General features: G+C 47.6%; 1 protein-coding gene across 2 annotated transcripts in view; it reads left to right on the top strand.

The window, feature by feature from the left end:
• Prkce (protein kinase C epsilon) overlaps window positions 1-12,989 on the top strand; it is a 500,560-nt gene extending 487,571 nt beyond the window's left edge. The window contains exon 15 of one of the 2 annotated variants that reach the window (XM_028892739.2): window positions 9,609-12,989. In XM_028892739.2, coding sequence (XP_028748572.1) covers window positions 9,609-9,758 — 150 coding nt within the window. In that variant the 3' untranslated portion in view covers window positions 9,759-12,989. The remainder of the gene's footprint in view (window positions 1-9,608) is intronic. The other variant, XM_028892748.2, reaches the window with a different exon arrangement.
• Window positions 12,990-13,195: the final 206 nt, after the last annotated feature.

Below are 13,195 nucleotides of genomic sequence, written 5' to 3'. Positions count from 1 at the left end.
AGTGTGTGTGTGTGTGTGTGTGTGTGTTCTTCATAGAAAGCAGCAACTATGGTGTCACGGGAAGCAGTGCTCAAAGCAAAATCTGGCTTCTGCCGTTTGCTTTTTTCCATGGTGCCTTGTTTCAGAAAGTGTCAAGATGGCCCACCAGCATGTACAGTGGACATACCACTACCGTGGATTTTATATCAGGAAACGTGGCGGGGAGGGCACGGGGGCGGGAGTGAAGCACAAGAGGAAGGTCCTGTCTTCGTTTTCTCCTTTCTCCTTTCGGTTTGCTTATTTTTGAGGTTGTAACTTTACATTTCTCCCTCCAAACTCTCCCATATACCTTTCCCCACTCTCCTTCAAATTTGGTCACCAATTGCTATTGCATGCACATATGCATTTGTGTATACATATATATTCCTAGATAGAGCTGGTTAAAGGTTCTCTTGAGGGGGCACACATTTGGCTCGTTGCTGTAAGTGAAGGCGGGTCACTTCTAGATTTAGGCGGCATGGGAGATGAAAGGACAGTGCTGCTGAGAAGTGACAGAAGCCTCTCCCCGGGGAACCAGATGGATAATGCCGTTTGTTCCATCCCGATGGCGCTGACCTGTGTTTGAGAAGGACCGTGCTAATAATTTACTTTGTTCCACGGCATTGAGTGTTCCCACTTGAGTGTGTGTATTCAGTCTCTTGATCCTTATAGCAAACGCGTGGGGAGCGGTACTGATGTCCCTGTTTTGTGAGCAAATGAGGACACAGAGATGACATAATTTGCCCAAGCCTACACGTGTTGGTAATTGGAGGATCCAGAATAAAATCTAGGGGGCTAGGTGGCTCAGCAGTTAAGAGCACTGGCTGCTTTTCCAGAGGTTCGAGTCCCAGCACCCACATGGCAACTCACAACCATACAAATAGAATCTGGATTAGGGGTTCTCAACCTTTGTCCCTTTAATGCAGTTCCTCATGTGGTGGGGACCCCCAACCATAAATTTATCTCGTTGCCACTTCATAGCTGTAATTTTGCTACTGTTAGGAATCATAACGTATAGATCTGATATGCAACCCTGTGGGGGCCGCGCCCCACAGGTTGAGACCACTGGTGTAGGTGGCTGGGCAGCGGGCGTGAAGGCTAGCCACTGAGGATCCTGCCTCTCAAAAGTGACTTAGAAAGAAGCCAATGGGATTCACTGGTAAGCTTTCAGGTGTCTCCATTGTATTTTATTTTATTTTAAAGGAGTATCAAGTATGAATGGAAGGGAGGAAACTGAAAAGAATGCCCACAGTTAGCATGAACTTCAAGGAGCTAAATCCAGAACTGTAGACTCCCGAACAAGCTTTGCGATATCAAAAAGTCTGTTTTGAAACTGCTAAGAAAAAGAAACTGGCCTACCTCTCCATACGTAGCCTCAACCAACCAGGCTGTGCATGTGAATTACTCAGAGCTTTCAAAGCGCAGAGGCCGATCTCCATGCTGCAGAGCCGAGTTCCTGAGGTCTGGGGCAAGGCCTAGGTTTCTGTACAGCTGTGTTTGCTTTTGATAGACCAAGAGCCTCTGTAAACAGTGACCAGGCTGCGCGGGAGCTGGGTGGCAGAACACTTGCTGAACATGCGTTAAGTGAAGGGTTCTATCCCCAGCACCCTCCTATACACACACACCACACATGTAAACCACACACACACACACACACACACTCATCACACACACACACCACACATACCACACACACACATACTCATCACACATACACACTCACCACACACACACAACACACATTCAGCACACACACATACTCACCACACCTACATTACATACACACACCACATACACATCACACACACATACACACACTCAGCACACACACACCCAACACACACACACTTAGCACACACACATATACTCACTACACCTACACACGTACACTACACACACACCACACACAAAACACATACAAATACAACACACACAACACATAGACCACACACACACTCAGTACACACACACCACACCTACACATATACATCATACAACACAGACACACATGCACATACACACCCCACACACACCCCACATACAACACATAAAATACACTTGCACACACCATATACATACACCACACACAACATACACACCCAGCACACAACACATGCACACCACATGCACACATAGACACATCACACACTACACATACACACACCACATACATACCATACACACACAACACACACACTCAGTGCACACACACATACTCGCACACCTACACACATATACCACACACACACACACACACACACACACACGACACACAAACCACAAACACACACTTACACATAACACACATATGTGCACCACAGATGCAAATTCAGCACACACACTCAGCATGCACACACTTATACACACACACACACACACACACACACACACACACACACACACAAAGGACAAAGCTAAATGAAGCAAGGCCATGATTATGCGTGCAATGAATTTTCCCCCAAAGAGAAACATATTCAAAACACAGAGATTAGGGCAAGAACCGCTTAGAGGGAACCGAAGCCAAGAGAACGGAATCAGTTAGTTTTCATGAAGCTATTAGTCATCCCAGTAGCTCATGTGCAGGCCGGACCTCAGACCAGTTAAGCAGACTCTGGATGTAAGCACCAACTGTATCGGGTAAGGCCCTCCCCGGTGATAACTGTGTGGATCTGGAATTCAACCCCTGCTCTAGGCCCTGTTGCTGAAGGTTCTACTGTGTCTGCTCTGTGACACAAACATGAAAAAACAGACCAGCAAAGCCGAACAGTCGGAGACAGGCACAGGGTCCCCTACATTCCGGAATAGTATTTAGGAAAATATGGAGTTATTTCTAGATGGATGTGATTTTTCCTATTTTACATGTATTGCTTATGTGTATGGGGCATGCACTTGGAGGCCAGAGGACAATTTCAGAAGCTGGTCCTCTCTTCCCACCATGTGGGTCCTGGGGATCCCACTCAGGTCTTCAGGTTTGGCAGCAGGTGTCTACCCACTGATCCTCCTTAGCAGCCCTGAGCTGGGTATTCTTAAAGCAGGGGTCTACATGTTTTCATGAGAATTCATTTGTGGATATTTGGAGAGAGAATGGTAAGTCACATGGAGCCAGCTCACGTCATGCATGTGGAGAAGTGCTCTGAGTGTGTGTTTTCCTCCACTGAACGAGGTCCCAATATCACCCTCGAAGACAGGATTTTTAGAAATGAATGCTGAGCTGGAGGTGGTGATGCACGCGACTTTAGTCGTAGCACTCAGGAGGCAGAGGCATGCAGGTCTCTGAGTTGAAGGCTTAGCCTGGTCTACAAATCGAGTTCCAGGACAGCCAGGGCTACGTAGAGAAACCCTGCCTCAAAAACAAACAAATAAACAAATAAATAAAGGAGACGCCGTAAAGGATTGTTTAGAGAAATGTAGAGCTGACTTTGAAATTCTGTTCCAACCGTCATTTCAGCTACTCATAGGTCTGGAATCAAACCACTTAATTTCACATACCAGCGTGTTTACAGATGCCCTATTGGTGAGCATGTGTTTATAATGAGCGTGCGTGTCAAAAGAGCCAGTTAACAGATGTTGAGAAAGCACTTCCCTGATTGAAATTCCTGGTTTTTGTTTGTTTGTTTGTTTGTTTGTTTGTTTTACTTTGGACCATTCTATGAAAGGGAAAACAGAGTGAAACTTAAGAATACTGACATTTTTAAAGCAGAGGGATTGGACAGATGAAATAAAAATTATTTCAAGCTCATAAACATGAAGTCTCCCCTGTCACCCACTTTTCAGTGGGTACTTCAAGGACTATCCAGGAAGGATGTGACCCATCAAATGCCACCTGCAAAAGGCAGCCCCGTGGGGACTTGGGAAGAGAGGGAGGTGAGAAATGCTGGTGTTGAGGGAGACTTGAGGAACCTCACCCAACCATTACAGGCATCGTGTACCCCTGTTTGTAGTCACAGCCGTGAGACGCAGTTTCCTGGCTCTTCCACTGCCCTATGTTGTCGCTGTCGCTCACACCAAGCAGAGGAAGAGCATGAGAGGGACCGGCAGGACAGACACTTGAGGGCCAGCCCCATGACACAGTCAGTAAGAGCACAGTCATCAGCTAATCTGGACATCAGAGCAGGACAGAGGCAGATGTCACCGAGACGGACGGCACAGCTCCTCCAAGAGCTGGCGTCATGAGCTCAGCGTGAGAGAGCTCTGAGAGAATCGTCCTTGCCAGACAAAATGTAGCCGGAGCCCATCTTGGTGCTGGCTGGGGTCTACCATGCTACCCAGGGGGGCCTCCTGGCCTGAAGGATACGTCGGGTTCCTGGGGCTTTGTTTCTTGGGTGGAGTCTCTCAGATGTGGGGCGCTATGAAACTGCTCCCCCCAGATTCTTCCTCCATCCCCCATGGAGATGCCAGAAGCATGCCTCTTCCTTGGAGTCAGGTTTGGCTCTCCTGAGCCTCAGCTTCCATTACTGAAGAAACGCCAGAGGAAGTGGGAATTGCTTTTCCTAGCGTTGACCTCTAACATCCATTCCCATCAAGGCCCCAAACACATTTGCCTTGATGGAATGTCCCCAACCCCCAGCTGGTTACTGTCCCTATCTCATAGTAGCAATTAGAGAGCTAACTCTGTGCCTGGGGCACTAGGACTCTGAGAACCCATCAGTTAGGCCTAGCTGCCACTCATGGGCCCCTGGGGCTCGGTCCTTGTCTGGGCTATCCAACTGCACACTCCTCATGAGTCAGACATTAGCTTCCACCCCACTTCTGCCTCCACTTCCCCAGTGGACAAACCCCTCTGGCAGAGTGGCAGCCGTTGGCCCTAAATCCAGGTTGCTTTGCTGGTTTCGATACAGTAGCAGCAGGAGAGGCTCATTTGTCTCTTCCAGCAGATGCCCGTGGATGTCCATCAATGACAGGCATAGGGCTGAGGATGGACTGATGAGTTCAAGCCCATCCCTGCTTGTAATAGGGTTCGTAGGGAGGCCCACGGTGTGTAAAAATGCAGAAGTGGTAGGGCGTTCACCAAAGGCTCCTCTCAGGCCACTCGCGGGGGACAAGCAAGGCTTCCTAAAGGAAGGACATGCACACTGAGATGGGAGAGAGAAAGAGAAGATGACCTACAGGCAAGGAAGAGAGGTGTACACCAGGCAGAAGGCAAGATGTGCAAAGGACAGAGGCATGAAGAAGCCCTGTGAGCGTGGAGCATCTGATGAGTCAGCAGTGACCAGAGGTGATAGCAGGGTGCACAGGGACAGGATCCTAAAGACCTTAGAAGTGAGCAAGCAGAGGAACTTGGGATTTGGTTCTCAGAGTCGTGAGGCACCATGGAAGAATCTAGATCAGTATAGAAAGTGCTGGAAGGCCCCAAGGTAGCACTGGCTTCCAAGACGCTCATCGGTGACATACTGCGTGGACACACCTGAGAGGTGTATGATATGGGCCATGGGTCACAGTGCCCACAGCTACCAGATGCCCACCCAATACACCTGGAAGCCTATAGGGCATTGTCACCACCACAATTTCACAGACAGACACTACCCACGGAGCTTGACATCAATGCCCTGTAAGCAGGGAAGGACAGTATCAGGGACAGTGGCCTTTGTTTTTCTCCATGCTTCTTTGCCTGAGTGTTACACAGAGGTCGTAGGAAAGGCTGTATAGAAGAGGAAGGTCTGTGGAGTCCGAATGATGTTCTGTGTGTCCAGCATCACTTCTGGGGCTGCCCAGTATGAGCACTGGGAAGGCATATGGACAGACCAAGGACAGAGTAGGCAATATCTCTGAAAGTCTGGGTTTGAACTGGAGTTCAGTCTTGAGTATACTGGGAAGCAAGCAGAAGTATTGGAAAGAATAGAATTAGTGAGTGGAGGAGACAGGGTCAGCCCTTTCTGATTCGGTGGATGCTGTGCTACCTGTATGCCAGTGACAGATAGTAAGAGCGGGTGCTTTGAAAAACATCCCAAGCCTCCCATCTCCAACAGTCAGGAACTGCATCCCATTGGGGCTATTTAAATTGGAAATGGGTAACTAACATGCACCTGAAATGTCTCCAAGGGAAATAGGACCAGGAGCCAAGTTGTACAAGGATGCTGTGACCAGTCTGTAGAGGTCAGCAAGAACAGCATCCTCTGGCACGGAGCTGTGACTCGGTAGCAGAATGCCTGCCTGTCCTGTGCAAGACATGGGTTACCCCGCAGTGTTCCTAGATGACTTGTAGGAGGGGAAATGGCGTGCTCTCTGGAATGCACTCGTGTGATTCTGGAATTCCCCTGAGAAACCCAGAACTGAGCTAAATTACTCTCCAAGCTAGCTCGTGACTCAATCATCTCTAGATATAGCCCCAGAGCCCGGTTCTCCAAGCACAGAACCAGTGAGTTGTGAAGCTTGGACACATCATAGGCTGTAGCTCCATTGCTGTGCCCAGCTGACCTCAAGAAAGCAAACCAGTTTCCATGACTAAGAAGCGCTAATCTGTCACTAATGACTGACTGACAAAATATGAGCAATTAAGTCAACAAGAACAACCAATGCCGAAGAGTGTAGGGTTTTCTGAGGTTCTTTATGTGCACCCTGCCCTCCTTGGTGGCTAGTTGAAAGGGTGGACCAGGAAGGAGGTGTCCTCGCCCTGAATCCTAGTTTATCCTTAACTGTGTTCCAAATGGATCTTTCCTCCTGTTCTATTCTGTGGATCCTTCACCCTCCCTGGAACCTTTCACTCCAGCCCCCGGAGTATGTGCCGCTTGGTTGTCCTTCGGTTAGTGCCTGGTGCTTTACAAGTTGTTCCTATGACCATCTCTCCACCTCTAACTCCCTCTGGCCAGCCTTCACCCAGCACAGCCCTCCCATCCTTTAGCTCTACAACCCCTCCCTCCTTCCACAGAGGGTCCCCAAAGAGCGGCTGCCACACTCTTTCCGCAGCCACCACCGCCACCCCACGGCCGGTTTGCATCACCCCAGGGTCCACCCTTGTCCCTCTCTGAAGCAGTTCTTTGCTCAGGACCTCCCTTCCCTCTGGCTCTGCTACCCCACCAGAAGACCAGCCAGTCCTGCCCCGGCCAGCCTTCCTGTCGGAGAAGACCACACTGTGTGTCTGAGTTCTCCTGCTGAAGGGACCACAGACATCCGCAGTGACAGACGCTGTTTCTGGACAGTTCTTGCACCGTCTTTGTCTTCTCTCTCCTCCTTCACAGTCCCTGAGGCCTGAACGCTGCAGCTCAAGGCCAAAGAGACAGCGTCAGTCAGGACTCCTTGTACTAAGGGACAGAGAAGAGTAGCTCATCCCTGCTCCTTCCTGCCCATCCTTCTGTTTAATCTTAGTCACTGGGATGGCTCCCCCGCCAGCCTCCCCATGCTCTATACCCTCTCACTATGATTTCCAACTATCTCCCTATTTGCCTGTGCCAGGCCCCTCCCACTTTTTTTTTTTTTCAAAAGCCTATTGAATTCTTCTAAAAACTGTCTCCTGGTTGGATTTGACCCTTGTCATGTACGCCATCACATTTCTACAGGGTTCACATCTCCGTCAGTTCTACTTGGGGAGGAGGCATCATGCTGAGACCTGGATATGGATCTGGCTCTCTCCCAATTGGGGAACCCCAGCCAAGCCACCAAACCTCTCTGAGTCACAGTTTCCTCTGCTGTAAAACTGGAATCAAAATACTCGCCTAGTCCAAGGATCAAATGAGTGAATGAATGTGAAGATGTGTTGAGAAGCTCTGGAATAGTTTCTCCCAATTTCCCTGTAGAATTTTCCTCTGTGGAAAGGTTTGAATATGTTATTCAGGAGCTCGGGATGGAAAGTTTCATGTCAAGTTTGAGGAAGTCAAGCCTAAGCAACATGGACCAGGTTTCTTTCTTTCTAGAATTTCTCAGAGATTTGAATTTGTTCACATGCATGTCAACTGTCCAAAACCAAACACAACATATAGCTTTGCCTCAAAGGTACTTTTTTTTCACAGACTACTTACTAGTACCTTTCAGGTTACAAGTTTCCATTGAGAATAGCATATTTCATTATTATTCTTCCTTTAAATAATGACTCTAACCTTTCTATAAAGTGTATCCCATCATCTAGGTCACTAACCAGTTGACCAGTGTACCAATTGACCAGTGTACCAGTTAACCAGTGTCCAAAAAGGCACTGTTAGTGGGCCTCCACTGTATCCCATACTGTGCTCAGTACTGTGGGATTGGCATTGAAGACCTCTGTAGTCAGACTCCAGCCTTACCTCCAGACCACCCCTCACCAGGCTCTGGCCCAGGCAGCTTGGCAGACCCGCGCTGTTCTATGCATACATGTTGTATGTTCTTGATCCCTGCTTTATCCCACCTTCTCCTCACATCTATACCACCACATGCTAAACCATTCTTCAGGCCTTAGCCAAACCCCGACTTCTCTGTGGAAGTTCTTTCCAGCTAAAACTGCACATCCCAGATAGGCACACTGGCCCTCTTACTCATCTGTAAGCCCTTTAAGGTAGGGTATAGTTGACACTTCCTGATCCTCTCCCCCAACCAGAATATGTGGGTTCATTGATTGCTGCCCAGGAACACACAGATTTCCTCTGGGAACTTGAACAACTAGCTGGCTTGTCCTTGTGGGCTGGGGAATGTCATCGGAGGTTTTCTGACTTAATTCTGTAGATGCGTATTTACTGTGGCAGAACTGCCACCAACCTAAAGTTGACCAAGAGAAGGACCTTCTAGTCTAGAGCAGTGGTTCTCAACTTTCCTGAGCTGTGACCCCTTTAATACAGTTCCTCATGTGGTGGTGTCCCCCACCCATAAAATTATTTTTGTTGCTACTTCATCACAGTAAATTTTGATGCTACTGTTATGAATCCTCATGTAAATGTCTGTGTTTCCCGATGGTCTTAGGTGACCCCTGTGAGTGGGTTGTGCCACCTCCCTCTAGAGGTCGCGACCCACAGGTTAAGGACCACTGGCCTAGACAAAAGTGTGAAAGAAAACACAGCAAGCCTGTGTTGAGTCAACATTGTAGTAACGGCCAAGCCAGGGGACCATAAAGTGAGGCAATAATGAGAGCGTTCCTATGTCCTGCTGGCGGCCCATCCTTCTACTCAGGCCATCTGACGCAGAGATGGCAGGACTGTCCAGTCCGTCCCTGGGGGAAGAAGAAGCACTGGAGTCTTTGGGCACATGGATTTAAGTTTGTCCCCTGGGTACAACAAGACTGTCTTCATGGAGACTGACAGTTACAGCAGATGCCTCCAGGGGTATGAGATGGAAGCTGTGCATCCCACCACACACACACACACACACACACACACACACACACACACACACACACTCAGCCTGTGGGAATCCCACTTCCCTGCTTTTCCATCATACTCACGCACCCTCTTCCTTCTCACCTGAACTCATTCTTGCTCTCCTCCTCCTCCTCCTCTTCACCTCTGGGTCCTGGGGCCATCCATCGGTACCTCATTGGAACCGCCCTGTATCTGCTCCCAGTAGTTAGAGGCTCGCCTTGGCGAAAGGCTGGTCACCTTGATGCCCAGTCTCCAGGTGGGAGGGACTGGGGAGGGGGCCCCTCAAGAGGGAAGTCAAGCCTCAACTCAGCACCTTCTCTTTTCTCTCCACAGAAAACCAAAAGAGATGTCAATAATTTCGACCAAGACTTTACCCGGGAAGAGCCGGTACTTACACTTGTGGATGACGCAATAGTGAAGCAGATTAACCAAGAGGAATTCAAAGGCTTCTCCTACTTTGGTGAAGACCTCATGATGCCCTGAGAATGCTGCTTCCGGTGGAGTTAGCTGACGCTGCAGGAGGGTGCTGAGAAAATCCCGTGTTGCAGAGGCTCAGAAGGTCTCGAACTCTTCCTCCTTCCCAGAGCCCCAGTCCCGTGTCCACTCTATTTATTGCAATCCCCTCCTCCCAGGCCATGTCCTTCCCCACCCTCCCAGTGACCAGAAGGCACTCTTGGGTCTAGACTCAACCAGGAACACAGATGATTTGAATGGTGTCTGCTCTGTGGGTCGCTGTGCGCAGTGCTGGATTTGGATGGTCCGTCCATCGGCAACGCTGAAGCAACTTCAGTTCTTTTATCACAAAGGAATCAAACAAACCCAACACGAAGACTCCAGCTCTGCCACTGGTGATGGAACCCAGACTCCGCTCTTTTCTCATTCCTCCTGTTCCCCGGCCTGCCATCCCTGCCCTTCTACCTAGGACAAGAGACTGGTGCTTCTTCCTGTGAGGGCAGGTGCCCCAAGGCATGCCCTTGATGAGAGGAGCCTGGGGATGCTCAGACTGGCCGACAGCGTGTGTCAGTTTGCTCTGGAATTGCACATTCCTGCTTGCTTTGGTTTTAGCTTTTTTTGAGCATGCCAAAGTTGTGTACGTTTGTATCTCATGGAAGAAATCATTTTGATTTTGAACGCTTAACATTTAAAAAAAAACAAAAACAAAGAAACTGTTACCAGGTTCACTTTCTAATTGGCCAAAAGATAGACATCCCAGTGTGAATGCAGGTAGATATTAAAGGGCTAATACACAGTGAGAATCCAGTCGTCCAAAGTTTGATGCTTTAGTGACACATGAGGGCTACTGCAAAGAGAGCAAAGGAAACTCTGGCTTCTCATCACGACCATCCTCCCTGAGCACAAAGGCCACCAGAGCAACAGCCAAGACCCTGGGGTTCCAAAAAACTCAACTCCCAAGTTCTCTCTCCAAGTTTTTTCCCCCCAAGTTCCCAGCGTAAACTCTATTTTCTGTGCACTTCTACAAAATGGTAGTACCACTGTGTTGTGGTTTGAGACATTCAGTATCTGCTTGGGAATGCAAGGAAGGAAACTCAGCCTGGGTCAGGCAGAAGGTGTCAGGAGACTGATGAGCGGATGATCTGAAGACTGACGAGGTAGTGGGATGTGGCCAGAGTTTTGGTGACATGCGATGGCAACTCACGTGGACTCTATGTAACGGACTGGTGTTACCTCCTGTAGATACGCTGACAGTGTTAGTCTTTGACTCCCAAGGGTTCTCTGTGACTTTGTGTATATGTTCCCTGAAGGTCATTTGATTACCTATTTTATTGAACTGATTTAGCAGGGAATGGAATCCATTCCAGCTGTTGCACGTGGATTTCCCAACTGCCCCTAATTATATATACTTGTGAGTGGCTAAGTGGTACCAATGAAGCTTTTGGCCTTTTGTACATTTGAAGTTTGTTTGGTTTTTTTTTTTTTTTTTTTTTGGTTTTTTTTTCTTTTTTTTCTTTTTTTTCTTTTTTTGTATATAGTGTTTGCTGCAAGGCCTGTGGAATTAATTCATTGAATATAGAGGTATCAACTGCTGCATGTTCAGGCATATTATAAAAACTTTAGTCGATGAAAGAATAACTATAATAATGTCCAGGTGCAATCCTCTTATCAGCTATTGGTTCAAGTTACTGAGAGAGAGGTATGTTTCTTTCTAGGGAGGGCCGGGGTCCTTTATATTGTTTATTTCCTTTGGGGTTGAAGATGTAACCATATGATGAGCTATATGAAATTCACAGCAGGTTCTCCTGTGCTCCTTCACGTCCTGAAAGAGATGGCCGGCGGAGAGGAATGTTCTCCATAGTGGTTGCCAAGCTTGGACAGTGACTATTTTGAGCCCATACTAAGTGTGTCCCTATTTGCATCTGGCTGGCCACAGCCTTTGTTACTGATGATGACCTTCAGTTCTCTTTTGCTTTTTTTTTTTTTTAAATGAAAAACTCAGGTGTAACTGTGATCTGTTCTTATGATGATTGCAAATATTAAATACTATGCTGTATCAATCTGTATGTTTGGCATACCAGGGAAGTGATGAAGAACATTAGGTTAATTTAATTTATCTTCAGTGACTTGACATGCTGGGGGAAGACTATCTTTTGGAGTGGCTAACAAGCACAGAAACATCTTCATGGTGGTATCATCTCATTGCTTAGAAAAACATGATAATACGCCCATCATACTCAGATATAATCTCTCTCTCTCTCTCTCTCTCTCTCTCTCTCTCTCTCTCTCTCTCTCTCTCTCTCTCCTCTCCCTCTCCCTCTCCCTCTCCCTCTCCCTCTCCCTCCCTCCCTCCCCTCTCTCTCCTCAGCTTCCTTTATTGTTGTGAATGTTGGACAGCCAGTATCAAGTGGCTGTTTTCCAGGGCTTGGTGGTATTCACATGACAGTCGGGGCTAGGCCCTTCTTCCCAGCCAGCTGGCGCTGTGGCTGGGAAATCCAACCATACACTCCACCAGCAAGCAGTAGGCAGTCAGCCCCCTGGCTCCCTTTTGGTGCCCATAGCCGGCTGTCTAGGATGCCTCTGGCCAATGCTGTTTTCACACTGGCAGATTTGGATCCAATGGAGACCTTACACCTGTGTGTGTTGCTTGGGTGTATACTGAGTCCTTTCAGCAAGAACTTAGCAGAGGGAATGTGGCTCGGTGGTAGAACTCTTGCCTGGTTGGTGTAGAGCCCTGTGCTCAGGCTCCAGTATCTCACACACAGAGCAAGGTTGAGGATGGCCACACCGATACATTTCTGCCAGTTCCTTATCTTTTCAACTCTCACTCTCTTTCTTTTAGAGAAAAAAAAAAGAGTGCAAAAAAATGCCAAAAGCCTACATGAAGGATAGTATTTCCTCCATTCCTCTCCTTTATGGACTTTGTGAAGTAGAAACATATTTTTTTTCCTCCAAAGGTGAAAACACAATTCATTCTTGCTTTAAAAAAATAAAAGAAGGCTAAAAAAATTACCTCTTTTTAAATTATGTGCAAAATAATTCTGGCTAAATAGAAAACGTATTCAATTTTAGGGATTTTATTTTGTATTGTGAGGCTTTCTTTGTACACTTTTTTTTTTCCTTTCTGGATGTGATTTTAATCTCTTGCCATCCATTAGTGTAATTTCATTGTAAACATTATTGTGCCAAATGTACTGTATTCAAAAGGATGTGAATGTGTGTTGTTCCAGAACGTAATAAATATGATGACGTTAAATCTTACTTCTCCATCCCAACAAGATGTCTCTCTCCTTGTACATTAGAGACTGAGACTTCTGGGATTAGCTGTTCCTCAGCTGTTAGAGAGCATGCCTGTCATGAACAATGTCCAACATTCAATCCCAGCACCCACAAAACTCAGTGCAGAGACACACACCTGTAACCTCGGTACTTGTGTGGCAGAGGCAGTGTGACCAGAAGTCCAAGGT

The sequence above is a fragment of the Peromyscus leucopus genome, chromosome 22 (genome assembly GCF_004664715.2).
Source record: "Peromyscus leucopus breed LL Stock chromosome 22, UCI_PerLeu_2.1, whole genome shotgun sequence".
Taxonomy (NCBI): domain Eukaryota; kingdom Metazoa; phylum Chordata; class Mammalia; order Rodentia; family Cricetidae; genus Peromyscus; species Peromyscus leucopus.
This window is presented reverse-complemented; position numbering and strand designations above follow the sequence as displayed.